The sequence below is a fragment of the Pezoporus flaviventris genome, unplaced genomic scaffold, assembly GCF_033815535.1.
Source record: "Pezoporus flaviventris isolate CSIRO_AGI_PZ_B2104156 unplaced genomic scaffold, CSIRO_AGI_Pfla_v1 ptg000001l, whole genome shotgun sequence".
NCBI classification, from domain to species: Eukaryota; Metazoa; Chordata; class Aves; order Psittaciformes; family Psittacidae; genus Pezoporus; species Pezoporus flaviventris.
The window spans coordinates 3,505,929-3,530,971 of record NW_026892549.1 but is presented as its reverse complement, the minus strand read 5'-3'; the positions used below and the strand labels follow the sequence as shown (position 1 = coordinate 3,530,971).

The window sequence follows — 25,043 nt, the reverse complement described above, 5'->3', positions numbered from 1 at the left end:
AGTTTGATTGATTACAAGTACTGAATTAATAGAGATGACCGTCATGCCATCTTTGACCCCTGACAGAAAACAGGTTTTAGTTATTTTTAGTTAACAAAGGTAAAACAAGCAGTTTGTTGGCATTTGACAGTGCCACTTACAAAATTCAGGATACAGCTCTGCCCTCATAACTGAAAGCTAATGCTTTACCATGATGCATTTTACCAAACCTTTTATGTACTGTAACTGTCTCTACATAGCAGGTACCTTATGCACTGGTAAAACTTAAGGGAGACAAGATATATTGAAATCTGTAATCACACACTTTCAGAGAGAACGCTTTAAGACCCTGTTCATTTGAAGCAGCAGCAAGCTCCAGGATCGAAGCTCGTTGCAAGGTTTTAGTGGATATATTACAGTCCTAGTCAGTTCAGTCAGAATATGCCATAAACATCTCTTCTACAAAGAGATTAAGAACAGAAGTGCAGGAGGAAAGCCAATAGGTATGTTTTGTAACAAACATTACAGGTGGAAATATGTATTTTTTCTAAAGCAGCCTTCAAAAGCAGGAAAAAAGTGGTTTCAACAGTTATTCTTAGGTCACTCTTTTCAGGACTCCTTTCCAAACCATTAATTTTCATCTCTAATCACAACCAGGTGTGCTCATTTGGTATTACTGCAACCTACATGTCTTTGCAATTTGAAACATACAGAATTTAGAGTATACAGGGACAGTCTCTAATCTTTGTGTACCTTTTTAAACAAACACTCTCAAGAGACCTCTTGGTATGCTACATCATAGGCTGAAAAGCTTTATTCAGTCTTTTCTACCCAAGGAAAACCACTGATTATCTACTCTTATATTTTTACAACATGATCTGAACTTCCTTCTTGAAAGCTGAAGTTTTGTTTACCCAAAAGAAGAATCACATTGGAATACCACTGATCCATCACGTATTTCTCAGTTATGCAAAAGTTCCTGCTCTCTAATCAGGTTACTATCGCCCCAGTATCTGTAACCTCTAACACCCAAAGTTACTTGGCACCTCATATGACAGCAGCTGGATAACTGTAACTGTACTGTATTGGCATCTGTTTATTAGATTAGATCCTTACAGGAATCTTATCTTGCTTACTATATATCAGCCACGATTTAAAAAACACTAACACACACTGCTCCACTCTCTCCATGTAACCAATTAAATGCTTTTTCCCTTCTCTGTCTGAACTAAATGGAGCTCAACAGGCAAAAATATTCTGAAATAAACTGTTCATTTGCTTTAGTTTATATGGAGGCAGTGTTTTGGCATAACAGGACCTACAGGCTACTGACTAATCTTAAGAGACTTGTTAATCTTTGTAATACACTCACCTAGCAGAGAGGTGCACAAGGCATCCCTGACCAGTCTTTAAAGGGGACACGAGCCAAACTGCCTGCAGCACCAAGCACACAATGCAGCAGCCTTCTCTTACACAAAAGGGGAGGACAAACATTCAGGAATGGGCTTAGCCCAAACACATACTGCTAAACACTTCTTGTGGTACCTGGTTCATTTTACTATTGAAGCAGCAAGAAAAATCATAGCTGTTTCACCAAAGTTTGATAAATCCTTGGGCCTCCCTACACGGTAGGATAGTACACCCAGAGGTAACACTGCCAGGTGTTTTACTCTCTTCGCTTGTTCAAAGTGCAGTGAAGCACCTAAAGCTTTAACACCAGGGTAACAGAGTAAGGGAAATCTAAATTACATTTTTTTTAAAGCTCATTAAAAACCCCAACATCCTGCATAGGTGCAGTAGTCTGACAACCAGTGAATCTATGAAAGTTCACTGCTGTTGTAAGGGAGGATCAAAGGAGAAAAGAGCCCTCATCCTGTTCAGGGCACTGAAGCTAGTACTTTAGCTCAGTTGCCTGTGGAAATGCAGCCTGACTTGCTCCAAAGCATTTATGAGAGCACTCAATCAAATCACATCACTCCTCTCTAAGTAAACATAAAAAGCACTAGCACCTACTTCAGAAAGCAGGTAAAAACTGGTTACTTAACAGGAGGGACCGATCACCAAGCTTGACTTAAAACAAATCTTCAGAACAATTGCTGGGAGGGTTACCAAACGGTAACTGAAAAAAAGTTAATGGGAAAAAAGGAACAGGAAAGCAGCAAACCTCCCCCAGAAAGAGGGTGAACTATACAACATAATGGAGTTACGTAACGTACAGATAAAGATACCTGAGGAACATTTCAAGCATTTATGCCTTTTACTCCCATGGATTTTGGAAAATTTCCCCAGGCTGCAGACTGCACACATGCATTTGCATCCCTGCCCCCATCTTTATCTCACTGCCTTGTCACACACAAGTTTATATATAACAAAGAATTCGTATTTTCTTTACTACCCCCCAGTATAACTCACTCACACTCTTTAAAATCTTGCAAACAGCCCAAAGTAAGTGCAAGACTTCTCAGAATGATCTAAACAAAGCTCAGTGATGCAGCCAGGAGGAAGGAAGCCCAAGTACCTGCACATTTATGTTCACATTAGGATGCTCCGGTAGCACAGGGCTGCTGCATTCTGTCTCCAGCTGTTTCAGCTTTAGGAATGTGTCTTCAAATGCTGAAAAAGATAAAAAAGATATCAACTTCTTAATGTTATGATGGAGTTACATGACTTGTAACTTGCATTAGTCCTGAGCACTAATTCAATGGCTTTAAAGCTTTAGGGGAAAGCACAGGGATAGGGAAAGCTACTTACTCAGCTTTGAATACAACTTCTAAGCCTACAGACTGTATGTACCTAATCACAACACTCTGCACCCCTCACGTTCATTAACCCAACCATCCTCACAAAGAATGAGCAAGCAGCAAGAGCTAATCGCTCAGATGGCTGCACTTCACTGTATCTGTGGCTGAAATCAAATCCCATGAAGAACTGTGACTTTTCCTTGTACCTCTGCCTGTGGAAATGAGTTGCTTCCAGTTGAAACAGGGCGAGCTGACTGACTTTGTTGCCCTAGTTGTGGGTAAAACTGTCCTATGCATTATAATCTCAGGGAGTTTCCTAAAACACTTCTGAATTTTGGTCAGGAAACGACCTCATAACAGCCTAATCATTTAACTTTGACTCCACACATCATGATAATAGGAAAAAAAAAAAAATCAGTAAGTTTGCTTACGATCAGAGTCTGCTTTTTCAGTAGCAGTTTCCTTTGTGCCAGGATGGGGGCAACTAACAGCCTCTTCTGAATCTCCTGTTGCCAAGCCAACAACTGGATGACCTATTGCATCATCAACACAAGTTTCTGGCAACTCTGTGCTGTCTAGCAAATCAACAAAAGGTACGCTGCAAAGGTAGAAAGACGAGCAGAGATATGCAGAATCATGTTACCACTCTTCTGTAACAAAAAAAACCTTGAACACATGCAATCTTTTTTTTGGTAATCAGACACATTCTGTAAAAACTGTTTCAGGTAACTAATAGACACTGGCTTTCAGTGAGTTTAAAAAAAAAGGGGGGGGGCAACATATCATGTCTGTAGAAGTAACTTCATGACAGAACGGGTCCATGTTGCCTGCTTTTTCATCACATAGGAGGAGAAGGAAAGTTTTTATCCATTAAATACACTTTTTGGAATAAACATCTGAAGTTTTTCTAACAAACTCAAGATATGCTTTAGAAATGCTTCTCAAAAAAAAGGGGGAAGAAAGTTGAAACTGTTCACAAAAAGCTATTTGTACAACCAGCATTCTTAAGTAGAACAGAGGGCAGAAGGGGGCACTGCACAGGTTTGCACCGACACTATGCTATGGTTAGGCACACCTTTAACTAGTTTCAGTTTTATTAACTTGGGCAGAGACATGAAGGAAATCTTAACTATGACAGTATTTTATGTGAACTATAGCATGTACTCTGTACCCTGTCAGGATAACTTCTTTCACCTCCTTTGCTTTCTAATGGTAACATCTACTTTTTACTTTGTCCTACCATCTGTATTTACAAAAGAGAAAAACAATTACAACAAAAGTTACATTGTGATGCTTATGTTGCACATGCAGTCAGTAATCTCATCCATCTCTTTGAAGTTCAGGAACAGTTAAACTGTTAAACTATCCTAACAGCACACTGTTAAAGCTATCCTAACAGCAAACTGTAACAAATATGGAAAAAACAACTGCTGCAAACATGATGGCTGATCAGACAACTGGTGCACACAACTGCAGTTTGACTGTCCCCCATTTCAATCAACAATCACACTTACTTACATATAGTTTGGTTGCAATATTTAGTTTAAGAAGAAAAATCTATCCCTTTTGAAAGTCCTGTCCTAGATACGAGAACAATGATATCATGCAAGCACTTGCCACAACAGAACTTACCCCTTATGCATAGACAGAAACACTTCTATTTGACAGTTCAGACCAACCTGCCCCTTATCGCTACTGGGTTTAATGCCCCATGCCTCCCTCCAGCCCCTGGAACCTCTGTTTCACTAGAGGCTCCTTGAAAAAACTCCTCCCTCCAACTCAAGCACTCAAAAGAATCCTTCCAATGTTAAAAACATACCTCTGAAACAGATTATAGGATACCACCATTTTAGTGCTAATAATGTACGAATCATCTTAAGACAATGTCGCGGCTTAAGCCCAGCCAGCAACCCAGAACCACACAGCCTCCAGCTCACTACTCCCCCCTTCCTGCCACCGCTCTGGAGGGACGGGGAGGAGAATCGAAAGAACGGAACTCCCACAGATTGAGATAAGAACAGTCCAGTAACTAAGGTATAACACAAATCACCACTGCTACCACCAATAATAATAATGATAAGGGAAATAACAAGGGAAGAGAATACAACTGCTCACCATCCACCGACTGATACCCAGCCCGACCCAAGCAGTGATCTAGCCCTTCCGGGTAACTGCCCCCATTTATATACTGGGCATAGCGTGGTGTGGTATGGAATACCTCTTTGGTCAGTTTGGGTCAGGTGTCCTGTCTCTGCTTCCTCCCGGCTTCCCCTCCTCCCTGGCAGAGCATGAGACTCAGAAAGTCCTTGGTCAGACTAAACATTATCGAGCAACAACTAAAAACACTGGTGTTATCAGCGTTATTCTCAGGCTGAGAGTCAAAAACACAGCACTGCACCAGCTCCTAAGAAGGAGAAAAATGACTGCTACTGCTGAATCCAGGACACAATTAATTGCTGTGAGGCAAACTGAGGTCACCTGCTTGATTCTCTTAAAGCAGAGGAATAAGCTACTAGCAAAGTAAATAGGAAACTTTCCCACCTACTGTACAGCCTCTCTGTGCAGCACTAATGGGAAAAGGCAAGCAGCAGATAGTCTTGCAAAGAAGGTATGATGGATACAGAGAACTTCAGTTATTAGAAGAAACAGGCAGGAATAGATGCTCTCTCACTTAAGGAAACAGACTGAATCCCATATCTTACTATTGGAGGATGCCTATGCATGAGAGCTGGTGTGTTTTATGATCTTCACATGAAGCCATCACTTTTCTTCCTGTCTTCTGATATTTTTTTGCAAATAGCCTCCCAAATGTTTACTATGACAACCAGTATAGGAAATCCAAAGTTTGCCTGCAGCACAGAAAGGTGCTAATGCCATGACATGTTGAAGGAACCAGGTATAAGCTCCTATGAACTTCATGTAAGAGGTGACGTACAGCACCAGTAACACTTCTTCATGCTGTAATCTTCTAATGCTTTTCTTCTCAATGCAGCAGAGTGGAGAGAAAATGAGTGAAAAATAATATTTATCTTAATTAGAAAATTGGTAGGATAATTACACTAGCATTTTGCACCATTTTAGGCAGACTCAAAAGAAGCCTCCAAAGGCAGCATTCAAGTACAAAGCGATCTCATTTTGCCTTCAGACCCACTGAAAGACCTACTCGGCCACCCCGAGATAGGTAGTCACAAGAAGAAAGTCATACTATGGAGACCCTCAACCACTGGAATTTGCAGGCACAGAAGACAAGCTCCCCAGAGAGTATTAAATTGCTTGAGGCCACCCAGATTCTTCGCACTATTTTCAACACTGCAGAGAATTAGACTTCTCTTACAAAACATTGATGACCTGTCATACCAAATGTAAAGGCAATAAAAGGCTTCCCAGGAAAAGTGGGATTTCTACAGCAGTCAGTGTGCAGTACTCAAGAATGAAATGGACATTAGCTTTCCACGTTCCTGTATTGTTGTGGTTTAAACCCTAGCCAGACAGCTTGTTCACTCACTCCCAGTGAGTGGTGCCAGGCTGAGAGCAATCAAGGCGCCCCCCCACCAGGCTCTCCCTTCCCCGCTCCTGGAGGGATGGTAAGAAGGATCAAAAGAGTGCAACTCCCACAGGTTGAGACAAGAACAGTCCAGCAACCAACGTACAACACAAATCACCACTGCTACTACCAACAACAACAACGATAAGAGAAAATAACAAGGGAAGGGAATACAATACCACCAGCCAAGAAACGAGTCCGACCCAGAAGCCCGTGTCCTTCCGGGTAACTCCCAGTTACCCCCCGCCCCGGGCATGACGTGCTGTGGTATGGAACATCTCTTTGGCTAGCCTGGGGCAGGTGCCCCGTCTCTGATTCCTTCCAGCTTCCCCTCCTCCCTGGCAGAGCATGAGCCTCACAAAGTCCTTGGTCAGGGTAAACATCACTTAGTGACAACCGAAAACATCGGTATCACCAGCCCTGTTCCCAGGCTGGAAGTCAAAACACAGCACTGCACCAGCTACCAAGAAGGAGAAAAATGACTGGTACTGCTGAACCCAGGACATGTATCTACCCACTTAAAAGGGGATAACTTTGCATAGTAGTAAGTGCCAGGCTTTATGTCTTCAGAAACAATTGCTATCAGCACATTTTAAGAAATATTCTGAGGGTAAAGCTGATATAAGATACCAGGAGTGCAAGCCACACAAATAATTACAAATAGCCAAAGTGCATGGAAAGGTTTGTCAACCCACTACTAAATCACACAGAAGTTGTGACACGGAACTCTCACAGGGAGTTAGCTACTGCATGATTTCTTCTTTTTGCCTGACAAATACATTGCTATTAGATTGTACCATACAGCATACAATGCATAAGGTGACTGAGAAAGCTGACAGCTACAAAGAGGGTATTTCTTTTTTCTAATTTCCTAGCTGAAAAGCAAAACTATACTTCCTTCCAGTCTGTGGAATACAATCTACAAAATACAGTAACTATGTGAGTCTGCTGCAAAAGAACTAATTCTTTTGCAAGTAATCTAATTTGAAACAGTGTGGAGCACCACACAAGCTAATTTATTTCTTCTGTTAGTGACACAAAATAGTTTCTTATGCTGACACTGCAAGGTAGCACACTAGTAGGAAATTCTTTCTTCATTTCCTTCATTTTGAGTCATTCAGTGCTGTACCTGAAGTAAGAAGAGCAGTAAAATTAAGCCTGTCACCTTTTCAGATTTTTTTCCTCTGAACAGAAATGCAAAATACTCAGAAATATGAACTTCCTTTTCCTTTTAAAGTGAAGAAAGCAAAGAAAAAAATCCTGGTTATGTAGGATCCTACAAATGGAGACTCTTCAAACTCATTCAGTTTTTAACTAAACAGGCTGAGTCTGGTTCTAAGTTCCAAGACTTCTGCTGTCTCCCATTTGTTTGAAGATAATTCCAAATGCCAACATAGCATAACACACATAAGCCAACAACTACAGGAAAGGAAACACCCTTAGGAAAAGGTGCTGGCTGCCTAACCTTTGTGGAATCTGTCACCACCACACTGTTTAGAAAGACATCCACCTGTTTCCTCAGTGCTGTTTCTAGAGCACACGACCTGTCCCTGTAAAAATGCAGCTAGCTGGTTTTGGTACTAATGTGGTACAATTTCCCCACCTGCTATTAAGAGCTGTCACCTACCATGGTGGGAACCAGGACAGCAATTTTCTCTAAGTCAATGAAATCACACTAAAATAAACTCAGCTTAGAGCAAAATCAACCTTCAGGACGTATGCAAGAATCAAAGCCACATGGCAAAAGCTTGCAACATACACCATACTAAAACAAATCAATCCTAAAGGCAGATGGATTGCAGGCAATCAGAGTTGCTTCCCCTACCCTGAATCTGGGCTAGTTCTCCAGTCATGCAAAAAACCTACTACAAAAACTTTATGCAGAGCTTTACTTAGCAAACTTGCAGTTCATGCCAAGGCAGTCCCTGACAGCCAGCACACGGGAGGCAGCTGGGACACCCAGCCCTCCACTCAGCACTGGTAAGACACCCTTGGAGTGCTGTGCCCAGCTCTGGTCTCCCCAGGACAAAAGAGATGTGGACCTCCTGAAGGAAGAGCAGCAGAGGACCAGAAAGACGATCAAGGGTTTGGAGCATCTGACATAGGGGGAGAGGCCAGACAGCTGCTACTGTTCTGCCTGGAGAAGAGAAAGCTCAAAAAAACCTGATGGGGGGAGAGTAAAGACAACAGCCTGACTCTTCTCAAGGGAGTCCAGGACAAGAAACAATGGGCACAAACTGAAATACAGGAGATTAACTTAAACACAAGAAAAAACAAATTTTTTTGCTGTGAGGTTGGTAGAACATGAGAGGGTGTAAAGTCTCCATCCTTGGAGATACTCAAAACCTGGCTGGCATGGTCCTGAGCAACCTGTTCTACTCAACCCTGCTTTTAGCATGGGGGTGGACCACATGATCTCCAGAGGCATCTTCCAACCCCAATTATTCTTTAATTCTGTGATCGCTACACAAAATTTCTCTGATACGTGAGGAGTCAGCCACCACTTATAGTGGCCTGACTACTACACAAGCACAGTTGAACTTATAACTCTGCAGTAAAACAGTGACTTGTTATTGCAACAGTGCTCTTGCATTTTAAATACAAAACTATCCCAAATTCCTCCACTCAAATTAATTGCTGCTTCTCTCTCATCTACACGGAAATGATAAGATAAAGTTAAAACACCTGTTTCCATTTGCATATTCTTATGCAACTTCATAAACAGTAAGCAAATAGTTTCTGCTTTGCTTCAAAAGTTCACAACATTTACCTTGCAAAATCTAAAACTAAAACCAGCCCAACAGATTGTTCTGATCATCTCTGCAGATCCCACAGATCTTTAATACGTAGCTTGCATATCCTTCTTATTAACTCTTTTTTCTAAGCAGACTCATATTTCATTAGCAATCTCTTTCCCCCGTCAGATGCAAAGGTGAGTGGCCAAAACACCACACGCAATATAAAGTTATGTCCTGGCTAAAGACTTGCTTGCTTGGTTTGTCAGAGATGGATACCTGAAAACTAATCTTTTGTATTTCTGGTCTCTGTAGAAATTTGAAACTTATTTAAACAAATTTAAAATAATTCCAAACCTTTTTATTCTAAGAGCCCAATATAAGTGAATTTTAAAAGCACTCTACCACATTTTTTCCTATTTTTTTCTTTTTAATATGAAAATAATATTGGAATTTAAAAGCAGCTAACTTTAGAAAACACAGTGTGTTCAGTGGTAAAGGCAGTTCTTCACGCTGTTAATGGCTCCCAAGAACACCAACGAGCCATGAAGCTGGAGTCTTAACACTGACTCAATTATTAACCTCATGAATCATATGGTAGGACTGTTTGTCAGGAATATTTTGGTTTCATTTTAACTGGAGCACAGCATGAAAAAGAAAAAAGGAAGAAAATTTTGTAGAAAGCAAAAAAAACAACACCCAGAAACAAACACAACGAAACCAAAAAACCACCAAAAATTACTCTTTGCCTTTTCAGGAGTTCTGATCATTTTATTCTTAAAAAATTAAAATAATTATATTCCATTTCCAAAGAATATTTTTTAGCAGAGGGCTTGCTAAAAAGAAAAATAAAATAAAATAAAAAGTTAGTTTTCAGATCAACCATTTCATTTATCTTAGATATCTTTAAATAATCATGGTTCAAAAGAAGGGTCAGTTCTATCCTCTACCTCTCTTTAGATGCTTTTGAAACACATAATCTACCAGTTCCACGTGTAGCATTATTATGAATCTGACTGCCTGCATGGCACTCAAAATTAAACCCACCTAAAAATAAAACATTTTTCTTTCCATGATTAAGAAAAACCTTAGCACAATTAAAAAGATATATGCTCTTTTCAATCTAAGAGTGATGGGTGGTTTCTGGTCTATATGCTACTTTTTTCTTTAAGGACTAAATACCAACAGCACAACACGAAGGGCCTTTGTAATAAAAGGTTTTTTCCCCCTTCTATGATCAGCCTTGGGTCTGTTGTCCTTATCTTAGAAACAGCTCAAAACATATTTTCCCAGCCTGTGCTAGACAGCAGTCTCAAGCTCCAGAAAGGCCCATGTCTCAGAGACTGGTCATGGTGGTTTGGACAGCATAGGTCCCAGCACCGCTATGCATTCCTGCATTCTTCACATTGCGCTCATGGACAAAAGCGGTGTACTGTCCCTCCGCTGCACGGGTCCTCGGCAGGGCCCACGCGTCCCACGGGCTTCCACCACGATGACAGCGGTCGGCAGCATCAAAGGGCCTGTATTATCGTGGAGTGGGAGGGGCACAATTAGTAAACAGGTATGGATGAGGAAGAGGGTGGAAAAGTAAAGCAAAGACAAGAAGACTGGTGCAAAAAGGCAAGGAAAACAGGCATTGCTGGAAGGTAAATACTGAGAGAAGGAGGCATGCAAAAGTATGCATACATGACGACACTGTCAAATAAACCCCTTTCCTGCTCAGCACCATGCACATTTTTAAACAAGCCTGAAATGACAAGTTAAGCAATCCCATGTATACACTGTCTACGCTTACCAAATGAACAGCATTTCATATTTCAAAGCACTTCACAAAACTGAGCAAGAACCATGTGCATATTACAGATGGGAGAAGATAACATGATGGAGGAACAGGCCTCCCAAGTATACAGTGCATTTTATTCACAGGAAGCTGAGAGGGTTTAAGTGGCAGCTCTAAATGTACACCTGAAACAAGCATAGTACTCAAAATCACTGGAAAACGTAGATTCTAATGCAAGTTAAAAAAAGAGAAGGAAACAGAAACTCAGGAAAGTTATCATGCAGGAGGAAAGAGTAGAGCACACAGTTTCACAATTTAGGTTACTAAGGGACTAAATAGTACCGAAGAAGCTGACTATAGCTATACTTGATTAATATACACTTAGTTGGGAAAAGAAGAATTTTTAAGAAGATCACAATAGAAACTAAGACCTTGCTCTCTAAGTTTGCATATGGGGGCATAACGGTTTGTAAATTTTAAATTTTTAGCTCCTAAAATCAAAACCATAGAAATCCTGTGCATAGCTATAGCCAGTCTATACCACAACTCGAATAAAGTCCTCCAAAAGTGAGGAAAAGGAGCAGGGGAGAACACTAATTACTTTAAACAGTGTTCTGAAACATATTTTTATGAGAAGCCCTTAGCTGGAGGCATAAAGCTGTAAGGCTTTAGGCACAAGCATCTTCACAGCAGCAGCGACAAGAAATTCACTGAAACAGCTGAATTTTAAAAGACTTTAAAAAACAGACAATGAACTGTTAACTGTTGTCCATGTTGCACTAGGATCTTTCACTGGTATGTTTTAGGAGAGGCTGAGGCAAGGTAAAGTCAGATATTAAAAAAAACATAAACTAATCAAGTAAAGAAATTCCTAAAACAAACTTATTCCTTCAGTTCAGTGTAAAATTCGCTATTTAATGACCCAAATGTAAACAAAGTGGAAGCACTATTGTTGTTCATCTAGAGAGGTCCTGGAGAGCCCCCAGCTCAAATTCCACCTTCTCACGATTCAGAAAGCCTGGTTTAAAACTCCCAGCCCTGCCAGAGCAGTCAGGCAGCCAGCTCATGAGTAGGAAGATCACACATATTAAGGCAAGGAAGCAGAAAAGCATGCAGGATTCACAACAGCAGTGAATGATTAATGGTCAGGGATAGTCCTCCTTTAGAAAAGAGAGAGGATTTATATAAAGGTCACCCATGGCTAAATTCAGAGATCTGTTTTTTCATGAAATACACCAAGGAAGTGACCTGTGAAAACTGAGGGCTCCAGTCATAATCAGTTACATTATTTTCCCTGTTTTTCTAATTTATGCAGTTAAGTGAAAGCTACATCTACTAGCAAACAAAAATAAAATAAAAAAATCCCTACTTATTCCACAGTAAGGAAAAAAATATTAGTTGTCTCCTGTCCTGTGTTAGCACAGAAACAGCTTCTTGAGCAAAGATTAAAGTTACAATGACACTGATGGCGTTTTAGGCTTCCCAGCTGTACAGTTAATATTCCAGACCATTTGCAGACCAGCTTTCCTGTACAGACAATTTCACAGGAATGTAAAAAAGAAATAAAAAATAAAAACCCTAAAATCCTTCCTATCTGGCAAAGTACTCTACAATCTGGCACAACTGCTGCTGGCAGCTGCAGCATTAACATTTCAAATTAAAGGAAACATTGACATTAGGAAGGAATCTAAGCTGCAAGGTAGCCAATACAGGCATCTGCCAAGCAGCATACAGAAACTCATGAGGTCAAGACCTTACTTCTAAACCCCTTCAATCTAACCATCTAAAAAACCCCTAGTCCAAAAGATTTTGGTGTTCTCAGCAATCCTTGGCAAACTCTCTCTAAAAGAAGACTATTTTTCTGACAGAAAGCAAAGATAACTCATGCAGAAACAGGCCAATTAAAGACAGTAACAGTCGAAAAAAGATCTTGTTAGCAGCATTGAGACACCAAGACTTGGAAGGCGCAATAGCCAAGCCTCCACAATAAATTCATATGTTCTGGTAATTATATTAACCTAACCCCACTTCCCATCTAGGAAACCAGAATGCAGCTCAATTGATGACTCAGCTCCAAACTGTTGTCTTCTTCCTACAGCTGGATTTGCCCTTTATTACAGGCAGTACTGTTATCTCTGAACACATTAAAACCTCTTTGCCAGAAGACAACTGCCTTCAATAATGATATGTCTCTAAGAAACATAACACATGCACACTCTCAGTTAAAATGCATCCATTGCCAAGCAGCTTGTTTTCTTTATGGCATGTTGTTTTGGGTTACAAGCAGGTGTATTTTGTATTCACCCGCACTCTTCTACAAAAAGGCTAGACACTGCAGCAGCTGGCATGTAAGCTTAGATTCCTTGACAATATTAAGACAGACAGGCTCAAATTCTTAATCCTAAAACCAGGCAGACCGAGACCAAAACTGAAACAGATTGGCTACAGACTCCTCTCTGCTTCTAAACAAAAGCAGTGGGATTTCATAAGCAACAGAAGCCTTGCAAATACTAGCAAGAACACTAGCACAAATCAGATACCCAAGAAGAGCTGTTTGGAGCAAGAGTCAAACACTTCCACCAAAGAAAATGCCATTTTCTAGCATTCATCTTGCAATTAGACCAAAGGAATAAAACGCAAACCATATTGAAAATGCTGAAGAATAAAGAAACCACCACCTTTCACCCACCACCACGGAAGGAATTGAGTGATCAACAGGATCTCATCATAGACAAGCACAGATTTCAGACACTAGATAAGGAGGGCAAAAGAAAGAAAAAAACCCAGCATTGATCATATATTCTGATTGACACTTCAATAAAATGCAACACAAAGCAGAATTACCACCCCCCTTATAACCCAAAATCCATGGGATTAAAAGTCTTTAATCAGTAAGATTTAGGAAATTGAAGTACATTTGTCACAGCACTGTTAGAAACAGATATCATATACTTTTAAGAGATACTGCAGCAAAGTAGGTTTATATGTCCAACAATGGGAGAAGGACCTTTCTCTTGAGGGCTGAAACTGCTTAAGATAAGAGGTTTTGTGTTGCTCAATTCCATCACTGCTACTGGTGCTCCTGGAACCTCACAGAAACCAGAATTACACTTCAAGGAGAAGCCATACTGCCTTTGAATGCACAAGAAGCTGAAAAAGTTAAGTTGGCATGTGCACAAGTACTACATTGACATATGACAGTTTTGGCTTTGAAATAGCTTTGCAATATGAAATTACTTTCAGGTAAATTATATGTACATTTACCTTCAAACAAATCACCCTCATTTTGAGATGCATCCAATCACAAAACAGTCTGATTACATGAAATCAAAGCTCTTATCTTCTGCTTATGTCATTTTCCTCAAGCTCCCATTCTGTCCAGAATAACGAAAAAAGTCAGCTTGCTCATTTCACAACGTTCAAATGACAATTCACAAGGATAGTGGTTTACAAGGTTCTGCATTTTGTTAAGCATAGAGGTAAGTCCTTTGGCCCCGTGATATCAAGCAAAGGATTACAAGGAGTATTATTGCAACTGAGAAGGACCCAGCTCTCTCCAAGACTTGAAAATGCTGTTGCTGATTTAATAATTTCTTCACCCCTGGAGAAATTTTCTTTCAGTTAGCAGTGACTAAGCCTGTTGTCCTCACCTCCCCATCCTACATGCACAGCAACAAATCAGCTGCATCATCACTAATTGTAAGTTGACTGTCAACTTACATAAAGAATACAAGGATGGCAGCTTATTTAAGTGCAGATAAAGAAACAACTACTTGAATCATGCATAAGCAAGCAGAATTCATTTCCCAGCAAAGCAGAACATACCACTTCTTGTCTTGCTGGCTGGCTCCTGGGCTCCTTGGGAGGTTTTCTATTTCCACTAAGACTGGGGCAGAAGGAACCGCTGTTAGGACAGGTAGGTTTGGTTTTGCATTCCAGCTCTTTGGAGACAGAATATAAACAAGTAAGTTACTATACACACATTAATGAAGCAATGACACATTACACATAGCAAAACATGTCATCACTCCTTAAGTACCAAGCTAAAGCAAGGCTGTTTTCTTTCCTTACTTCCACAGTAAAGAAAGACTATGCCTAGTCTTTTCCAGTATGGCATACTGGGACCATATGCTGCTCTAAAGTTTCACTAAGAAGCTACAGCCTGCTGTGTCCTTTTTAAATTCATGCAATAATGCTTTCCTTCTGTGATGGTAATTTTGCAGTAACAGCCAGCACCTTCGGGTTGTGAGCCTTTGGACTGCCACTTGAAATGTAAGTGCTCACAGAAAACAACTCCTTTTGCATAGAAGGCAAAAGGCTGGGCAGAGTAGCAACCTAGGTATCAGTACAGATTGAGTATTTTAATGTTAAACCAAACCATAATCTCATTTCTACCAATATGATCCTTTCCTGTTGCACCCTGCATTTGAAATGCACCAGAAAGAGACAGGGTCCTTCCAAAATCCAAGTCCTGTTTTTTGATACTGGGAAGAAGAATTACTTCATGCTAACAATCCTTTGCAGTGAAACAAAGTATTCTGTATGCAAAGGGACAGGAGTCTGATTTCCCTCTTAAACCAAGAAAACATTGAACTTTTGCTAACAATGTGTTCTTAAATTTGCAGGTGCATTTCCCTTTCAGAGGAAAAGAAATACTCTAACCAGGAATCAAAGTAGGTGCTGATGAATTGCACACCCCTCCACCCCCCCACCCCTTTTTTTTTTTTCAAGGTTACTTAACATGTAGAATTAATGTAGTTTGGATAATTACAACCCTCACACAAAGGTACTCTGTGTGCTTATGAAAATCTGTGTCTATAATAGCATAGTTTCTATAGTACTGGAGCACAAGGTGTCTTCCTTAGTCCAACTAAATTAACTAATTATCTTTCTTGTTAATTAGTAGTCATTTCTTGGCATGCAATTTAGTAGTTAACCGTTTGTAACTTTCAATTGGTCAACCACTGGATTTTAAGAACGAGTAAAAAAAAATCCTCTATTCTGTGGAGTACATGAAAAATGTCTTTTAAAAGAGAGAGTTCTTACTTGTGATCCATTAGTTTGGTGTATAACTGCATTGTTTGCAGTACTAAAAGACAAAAAAGAATTTAAATTAGAATTAGATTAACAAAGCAGAACTGCAAGGATTTTCAAAAAGAAATACCAAGTCTAATGAAGATCTTTCCAAAGTACTTAACTGTTCTCAAAAGAACCCTTAATAACTTCTGGTTTAGGTCAGTTGCCTCTTTCTAGGTAACTAGGGGTATCACATTTTTTATTTGTTCAAGATGCAGTTTCTCTGTAATTCACCTAGTTTTCCCTCTTCCTTTACTAAACCAGTTTGGTTTAGAAACTCTTCCTGATTCAGCAGTAAGGTGGGGCACTTTAAAGCAAAACCAATATAGTTTTACTTAAACACTCAGTAAAATGTGACATTGTCAAAACCTTACCTACATGCTGCAGATACTGCATTTGTTTCACATCTAAGACTTTTCTGATTTGAAGTTTCACATCATAAAGTTTATCATTAGTAAGTTTCTTCTGCATACAATCTCTAATGGACTGAATGAATTCCTGCTTCAGAGTCTTAAAAGCAGCCATTCGAAATTACATGCACAGCTGCTCAGCACAGCATTACTAATAATTTTATATTAAATATTTAATATATTTAATAAATTAATCTTTTGTTTTAGAGTCTGGACAGTAGCTATCCAATCTGGCAAGCTGACAATCCAAATAGATTTCCGTATCTACTTCAGCAATTCTTTAGAATTATTTTACTTAAATATCATCATATCAAGAGCAAAAAAGCTGTTTCTTGCCCATTCCCCAACTTTGCACCTGCTCTACTGAGAGAACGTGGAGGTTACCACAGAATAGTGCACATTTAACAGAAATATTAAGGAATGCCTTGTGGGTAGCACATTCCCCTGTACTGAGTTAAAACAAAAGAATGGAACAACATACATCTTTCATGATGAATTTCAATTACCGAAGCTTGAGTGTAGAGTTTCAGAAATGGCATAGATTGCTCTGGAGACTAACAACACTGCCACACCTAGGTACAGATCAGAAGACTGCTGTCTTATCAGGAGAAACTGCAGATGAAGTTTCTCTTCCCACTCTCAGAATGACCTAAGCAGCATGAAACTCAGAGAAGGGTATGACAACACAACATGCTGAGGGCACTAATTAATCAGTCACATCTTGCATGCGAGGAACTTTAAGCACTTTAATGGCACCCAGTTTTGACGAGTACTTTCCTGTTTTATAAAAAGAAGAGACAATACAGGAGGTCACAAAGACAGACCTCTATTAAAGTAATTGCAGTCTTGTCCTTAGACAATTCCTAGACTTTCTCCTCCCTCTCACACGAGAAACAACCTTGCTGCTACAAACATAAAACACAGGGCTGTATTACACCTTTGTTTTGAAATGTTACTTCCTTACATTACTTACTCAGCTCCGGATTGCCCTGATGCTTAACATCTATGAGTACCTACTTTTAAAAAACAATTTGGTTGCATTTGATCACTGCAGTGTTCACAGATTACAAGGGCAAAGGACAGAACCATAACTGAGTGACCTAGTTCCTTTACTACCAGGTAATTAATTAGAGCATAGTTTCCTGTCCTCCTTCAGAGAAGAGTTTGAAAACTGTATGATTCAGATTCACATGAGTATTTTACATTGCAACAGCAAGTATGAACCTACGCATGCAAAATTTAGGTACAGAAATAAAGAACCAAAAGGCCTCCCTCTTAATATTGATTCTGAATAAATTTAGGATAAATATATAAAAAACGCTTCAGTATGTAAAAATAAATGCATGCATAGTACAGAACAGAAAATCATTGCTATATTTCCAATATTTATTTTACTGTATTTTCCCCGTCTCTGACCTTCACTTGATTAAGTATTTCAGTCACACAGCCAGAGTAGGCAGATTCTGGAAAGAAGACACCCTCACACGCTTTTACCCAATCTCTTTATATGGCAGCACACAGAACTATAGCTCATAAACAGCCAGAATCATAGCTAGTCATAAAACCTCTTTTCCTGCTAGTAAGCAAGTCTGGCAAAATCTTCTATGTGACAGCAACACAGGAGGCTTTAAACCAGAGGCTTTGCATAAAGCAAACAAAAAATCCACAGCAAAACCATGGTTAAGAGGTTAATGCTCTCTGCATGTAACTAATATTATAATTTCCTCCTGCAGACATGTGCTTAAGTACAGGTGGCAAACATCAAAGAGAAATTTAAGTATTGGAATGCATCTTACCTTGTTTCTTCCAGTTTAGCAGCATGTGCTGCAAAAATAGAAAGCGCTAATTAAAATATATAATTAGGTTCTGTTAAATATTGATATTATATATAAATTCCAAATATCTAATATATTATACATTATAAATAAAATCTAGCACTGCCTAAAAATAGGCAACAAAGAGCTAAGTTGCCTGTATCCCATGTACAATGTGTAAAATCCAAATTGTACATTGGAAAAAGAGAATAAAAAAATCTGAACAGCAAACCAAAGAGTTGGATCTAAAAGGAAATATCTGAAAGCATGCACGGAGGTCACGCTTGATCTACGCAATTGGGAGTAAGAGACAAGGTATCACATGCTGTAAAGTTGTGAAAGAGTGCAACTCCTACAGTGACAAAACCCCTTTGAAAAATTTCAAACTTGATTAATAAATTTCAAATATTATCATTAATATACTGCTGGTCTCTGGACCCACGTTTTCCATCTTTGTACAGAGGCCTACTGCGCAATGTTACTGGGTGCTTTACAAGCTAGGATGACATGCTCTGGACAAAAGCTTTTTCTGATAAATACATGTGATCTCCCAGATAAGTCAAAGAAAACCTCATTTTGAAAACTCAAGGGCAACCAGCTACAGAAGAATCCCTACACACAACCTTTGAAGGATACTATTACTTTATTCTCACAGTGTATTATACTTCCCAGAAAAGAAGGTCTTTTACCTTTCATTTGCAGTGTTCGTCTTGAGTATCTCTTGCTGGGCCTTCTTTCAAAGGATGCTGATCTCCTGGCCTTATTGGTCTTGGTCGTTTGATACTCTGTTTTCCCACTAACAGTGCCATGTAAAAATATAAACCAGTAAGATAAATGGCTTGCTTTTAATGACAGAACATAGACACTGCTCATCAAAACATCACATTTTATTTTAAATTCAGAGCTTAATAACTGATCTCAGTTTCACTCAGAATACCAATCTTAACAACTCAGAAGGCTTTTCACAAAAAAGGGAAGGCGTTCCACACACATCCTAATCTTTACCCCAATTTTCCAAGACAGAAGGCTGAAGCAATGACTCCTTAAAACACTAAATTGCTGAAAAAACACATTTGTCCTTCACATATTCCTGTTGTCAAAGTGCCTGCAGTTTGGGTGAAGTTAAAAATTCTAGGACAGTAAAGCTAAAGGTATGTTGCCAAAGGCTATAAAGAAAAATGATAATAGGACTAAATTCCAGCATTTAGATCCTCTTGTTCCCAGGCAAGTCTTTTTTCCCCAAATTTGGCTAGAGTTTGCCCCAAGGCAGTAGGAGCCTCCTGTTTTGCTGGCTCTTTGGTACCATCGATCCTTCCTGAAGCAGACTTGACGTATTGCTACAGCTGCTGGAAATGGAAGCAAAGTACGTGTGTACTGCCTAGGGTCACACCTCACTCCCTTCCATACGTTCTCACCAACTCTGGTGGGGCAACACATAGTATCCTGCAGACAGGTCTGGGATTACAAACCATTGAGAAGTCTGTCCGTGCACTGGCTTTATCTTAGGCTTCTGAAGCACTACCATCACACAGACAGGAAACTCAGGAGTCAAAAGACTTGAGATATCCCCAGCTGGTTAAGTCAATCATCAATCCCTCTATAGTTTTTAAAAGGGTGGACTTTCAAGATGAAGTGACCTATAAACCACAACATACTACAGATGCTATGTAAAGAACACAAACCTTGAGAAACCTTTGGTTTCCTACTGCACAGACCAGAATCACCTGAAGACACATCAGAAAAACGCAGGGGGAAAATCCATACTTTTAATAAAACTAATAATGCAACTCACTCAGTTTGCAAGTTTCACTGATCTCTGTGTCCTAGGTGAATGAATACCAGATTCTCTCGTGTTTCCACACATAATATCCCAGAAAAGCAAGAAATGACAGAAGGTGCATGCTAACTGATACTGACCTGTATCTGAACCGGGATCCTAATCGAATGAAACCTGATCGACTTGAGCTTTTTTGGACAGGACCTCGGAGCCGGAAGAAGGCATGATGTTCCACTGCACATTTCCACAAGTGTTTGCAGGCTTTGGGATGATCCAGTCTAAAGACAAAAGTGTGCTCCTGCTCCTTTCCCTTAAAGCACACAAAGCACACTGACAATTTACAAGGGGCTTGAATAAGTCAAAGCAAGTATGAACCTAAATTCATTCCCCTAAATGTGGTACACAGCCCTTTTGTAAACTTTCTTGCACAATGCACACTGTTTCCAATTATCTGGTCTACACTAGTTTCACAAGGTATTCCCCTTTTAAAAACAGGGTGAGAATAAAAGTAATTAAGCCTATTTATTTTATACTTAAGTCCCTTCATTCCCCTCCTCTTCCCAAGTCACAACGAAAAGTCTTGTTAATTCTCAAAACTTAAAGGAGACCAGGAGGATGTAAACTAGTCCTGTATAATTAAGACTGAGATGTAACTAAGCAGATAGTTAGCTACCTGTTCATCATCTTCAACAACTACTAGAGTGAGTTTGTTCTTCTTAAAATCAAGCCTTGTTATCTTTGGCCTGCAAGATGAACAGAAAAAGCAGGTTACATCAAACTATCTTAGTAACTCACTGAGAGGTACATTCAATGTGCTGATCCAAGTATTTCTACCAGATTTTCTTTTTCTGGTTTTATGGATGTTTTAAGTTCATGAAGTAGTGTTTCATTATACTGTGGATACCAATGTAGCACTTCAAAATTTAAAATTTAATTAGAAAGTTTCATAAGAAGTCAGCAACTTCTAAAAAGGTAATCTGAACTGAAATCAAACTGCACCCAAATGCTCCTGCTTGCCTACTCTTCCACAAGCCCACAAAACTGAACTCAGAAAGACACAAAGGCAGACCAAAATAACATTACTTTATTACAGAAATAAAAATCATTGTATAATATAGCACGGATCAATTCCTATGATGACTCTGTTTCACAAAATCCCAGCCAAAACAATGCAAGCATGACATGACACAAAACTGCAACCATTTCTTCCCCTCCCTGCTCACCAAAAAAAAAAATACCTAGAAATGATGGTGGAGGAACAAGACACACAGATAATATTTCTGCTAAAAAGTGAGTGTTGTTCTGCCATTTACAAAATTGGACTGGGTTAACCCAAAATGAATAGATCTATGATGAAATTTTACCTCATCATCTGCCTCCTTAACTCTTTGTATACAGTTTTGAAAGACTGGATGGGAATGAAGATAATAAAGCACTTAAATCCATGAATTACTGTATATCCAGTCCAAAATATGCTAGCTAGGTTCTTCACCTTGTGCTTTATGCAATATAAAGCCCTACAAAATTTCATCACAATGCTTATGAGAAACTGTGGGGTGTTATTCAGGTACTTGACAGATAAAGAAGCACATGTTCATAAAAACCAGAGGAACTTCTATATCCCATGACTAGATGTATATAGATCTGGGTTTGGGTTTATTTGTTCTTGATTAGTCCTTACTGATGGGCAGAAAGAGATGTTTCTGCCCTTTACTAGGCACAGAGACATTTTCTTACTGAAAAAGCTGCCCAGATGACATTATATATAAAACCTGCACTAGCACTATTGCTTCTGCCTCCTTTTCAATAGTAAGGCTAGTGCAAATGAAGCAAAAGAGTAAAAATTTAAAATGTATCTTAATGTACAATCAGAGAGCTTACCAGAAAAACAAACCAATCTTTGTGTCTCCTTCAAAGACAAGAACTCCTGTAGGTGTTAATCCCAGGCTGTAATCATTGCCATCTCTTGCCTAATTGCCACAAAATAAAGATTATGTTCATTTTGATGGTTAGCCCTTTATCCAAGTTACTCCAGTGTAATGTAGCTTATTTGCCCACTGTCACAATTAAACATATACCTGCTTATTTTATACAACAAAACTCTTGTGTTTCAATGACCTTATGCAATGGATTTTTCTAATCTGCAAATCCTCAATAAGGCTGACTAAAATTGAAAATTAAAGTTTCTTGATTTGTTTGTGTAATAGGGACCTCTTGTGTGGTTCTCTGCACTTCCTTCTCCACAGGAGATCTATTTTCACTTGTAGTTCTTCATTTGTAGCTGACTAGACCCCAGCCAGTTTTAACTTAACTACTATGATTTTCACATAGCTTTTAGTCTAAATACAAACTGCAGTCCATATTGCCACACCAATCACGTATTTAACACAGAGCAGATATGCTTACTCTAAAGTTATACCTTCTAAAAAGTATACTGTAAAGTGGAAAGCTGATGCAAAGCCAGATCACCTGTTACACAGCTTAGACGAGGACAATATTCCACCCCACACCTCCAAGCAAACCCAGTGTTGAAATGCACAACAAAGCTAACGTTATCATTACCAAAGGTCACCATGCTGTGGTTAAACATACCTTGACTATGTGCATGTCTACACCATACATTTCCAGCCACTTAGCTTTGTTTAAGTAGTTAGTTTCAGCCTGTGCTGGTGTTTGACCCCTGAAATAAACGTTTTGCTGTTAGGTAAGATGCCTGACAAAGCACAGAAAGCAAAACCCGGTATATAAGAAAGAGGAAAAGAACTTCCTGCAAGTTTGTGAAAAACCCCAATGCTGCTGACACTTGTTTGCTTTGAACATCAATGTCACTTTTGTAAGTTTTAATCTGAAACCATTGCTAAAAAATTATTACATTTCAAGAATCTGTATCTCATCATTTAACTTAGACCTTTGAAAAACTTCAATGTTGCACATTACATCCTCTTACAAAATATGACAGAACCATATTAGAATTACATTTCTGAACAGGACCAAAGAAGCACCAGCAGCATCTTAATACATTCTCTCACAGAAAAATCAGTGCTAATAGCTGGTTAGCATGCACTGGAAGATCTAGTACCTGCATTCCTTCCACTTCTCAAAAATGGCTAGTTCCATCTCTTCAGTCTGGGTGGGAACAAACCTGAACTCAGACACCAGTTCAGGCACATGTTCAGCAGGATCATAGTCTCCAAGTTCAGCTACAGAAGAACAGCATTGTCAAGCAGCGTTCACAATGACACAGGAACTTTTGCATACTTTTCTAGTTAATCTAATATATTAAATTTCTTTTTGTGTTGTTTCTCAACCTCCAGTCCTCCCAATTATTTGAAGCACTACCTTTTTTAACAGCAAAATTATTAACACTGAACAAGTAGTTGTGTTGTCTGCACAAAAGCTTTGCATTAATTTTTACAAAGTGCTATTGACGCATTCCTTAACAAACTTCCAAGGAAGCTGTCAACATCCTTGAAACTCATCTCTTTTCTTTCTTGCAGAAAGTTTTCAATGTTTTATCACTTATATCTTTATTGAGATGACAGGTTAAAACAGACTTAAGTTAAAACAGAATTTTGCCTTAAATTATTAAAACAGAATCTCTTGAGAGCTGCAAACCCCAAAACCAGTTCTGACTCTTCATAAAACCATTCTAAAAATCAGTTTCTGGTTTTATAACTTCCCCCATCTTGATATAATTACTCTGTGTCAGGGAACAATCCTGCAGCTGTTATTTGTTGCTCTCCTTTTCATCTAAGAACATAATAAATGCCCTACTGGGTCAGTCAAATGGCTCATCCAGTCCACTGCTGCATGCTCAATAGGGGCAATATGAGATGCTATTTAGAGAGCATACAGAACATACTATTCAACGGGTTTGCCACATCAAAAGCACAACCCCCTTCCACAGGGGGGGTCCAGCTTCTGAAGATTGATGTATGCCTAAAATGCTGAAAATCACAGTTAGAAACCTTTATAAAAATGCCCTGATTTTCAGAATCACTAAAGCATTTGCTCCTCTCATTAATTTCAAGCAGTTTCTTAATGTTCAGCTCATGTCCAAAAATTTAGGAATAATTCTATAACTCAGTCCTTGGTGTCTGATACAGGCCAATAATTGTTATGCTTGAAAAAAAAACCTACCAATGTTTGTGTAGGAAAAAAAACCAAGTGACATCTTTGGGATGACATGGCAAAGTCAAATACACACATACAGTATCCATATGTGCAGAAACTACATACAAATTCTAAAAACCCCCTTCTTGGATTTCTGAACACTGCAGCATAATAAGAGCCTTTTTATCCCCCCCCCCCCTTTTTTTTTTTAAATGCTGACTGAGGAAGTCTGTAGTTCTACAGTAATTTACTCCCACTAAAGCGCCTGCCTCTGTTGAAAGGAATGCTGTCAAAGCCAGCTTAGGTTCCAGCTGATTTAAATAAAAGTACACAGCTGTCAGGCAGTAAGATTAAAGCCTTGCTACAAGGACTGTGGAGAGAGGAAAGAAAAGACCAGCACAAAAAGCAATGGATATATGACATAATTAGATCACCTTGTTTTTTCCAAAAGTTATTCACTGAACCTGTACCTTAAGGCTCTAACAATGCTAATACTTTAAACTATGGAATGTAGTCTAACTGTTTTCCTTCCACACAAAAAAGTGGGTTAAAAAGGCAGGTACCTTTACAGTTTAATCCCAGCTTTCTATACCTACACATGATAAAAGCCATTAGTAGGCCCTGCCGGAAGAACAAAATCTGTTTTGGAAAACATCTGTACAAGAAAGAATTTCAGTGACTTAGTCATGTTACCTAAGCCCTGCAAAAAGTAAGTACAACAGTGTACTGGTCTATAAGATGAATGTTGCGTAGAGAATTTGTGCAGCACAAACGCACGGCACATCTAAAATTTCTCTCTTCATCAAAGAGGACTTTACAGCTGAGGTTCTGGGATTTTTTTTTTGTAGATTTAAACTGGGTTGAATAAGGCCATTTAACTGTATCCTCCAAGGACCTAAATGCCTGCTCTAGCAGACATTTCTAAAACTTCACTTTCTTTTGTGTATTCCCCTGCTTGAAACAACAGAAAAGTTCATATTTGCTAAGATCACACCCTCATCCAACGAACAGCAGACATCATCCATAAAGATCAGTGATGTACAACCTATACAAGCAATTGAAGGTCAGACCATA

The 25,043-nt window shown here is 39.2% G+C and overlaps 1 protein-coding gene across 8 annotated transcripts in view; it reads right to left on the bottom strand.

Moving 5' to 3' along the window:
* The window catches only part of EPB41L5 (erythrocyte membrane protein band 4.1 like 5), a 465,429-nt gene that overhangs the window by 418,012 nt on the left and 22,374 nt on the right, over nucleotides 1-25,043 (bottom strand). For 6 of the 8 annotated variants that reach the window (XR_009745529.1, XM_061465359.1, XM_061465587.1 and 3 more), the window contains exons 8-18: nucleotides 22,936-23,056; nucleotides 22,449-22,536; nucleotides 21,738-21,826; nucleotides 20,530-20,599; nucleotides 19,997-20,166; nucleotides 18,769-18,875; nucleotides 18,062-18,089; nucleotides 15,826-15,868; nucleotides 14,605-14,720; nucleotides 3,152-3,318; nucleotides 2,498-2,592 (exon numbers count right to left, since the gene is read on the bottom strand). Coding sequence is in view for 6 of the 8 variants with exons in the window: in XM_061465359.1 (XP_061321343.1) it covers nucleotides 2,498-2,592; nucleotides 3,152-3,318; nucleotides 14,605-14,720; nucleotides 15,826-15,868; nucleotides 18,062-18,089; nucleotides 18,769-18,875; nucleotides 19,997-20,166; nucleotides 20,530-20,599; nucleotides 21,738-21,826; nucleotides 22,449-22,536; nucleotides 22,936-23,056 (1,094 nt within the window). In the remaining 2 variants the exon portion in view is untranslated. Of the gene's footprint in view, nucleotides 1-2,497; nucleotides 2,593-3,151; nucleotides 3,319-9,749; nucleotides 10,520-14,604; nucleotides 14,721-15,825; nucleotides 15,869-18,061; nucleotides 18,090-18,768; nucleotides 18,876-19,996; nucleotides 20,167-20,529; nucleotides 20,600-21,737; nucleotides 21,827-22,448; nucleotides 22,537-22,935; nucleotides 23,057-25,043 lie in introns of those variants that run through there. The other 2 variants (XR_009745666.1, XM_061465718.1) reach the window with 2 other exon arrangements.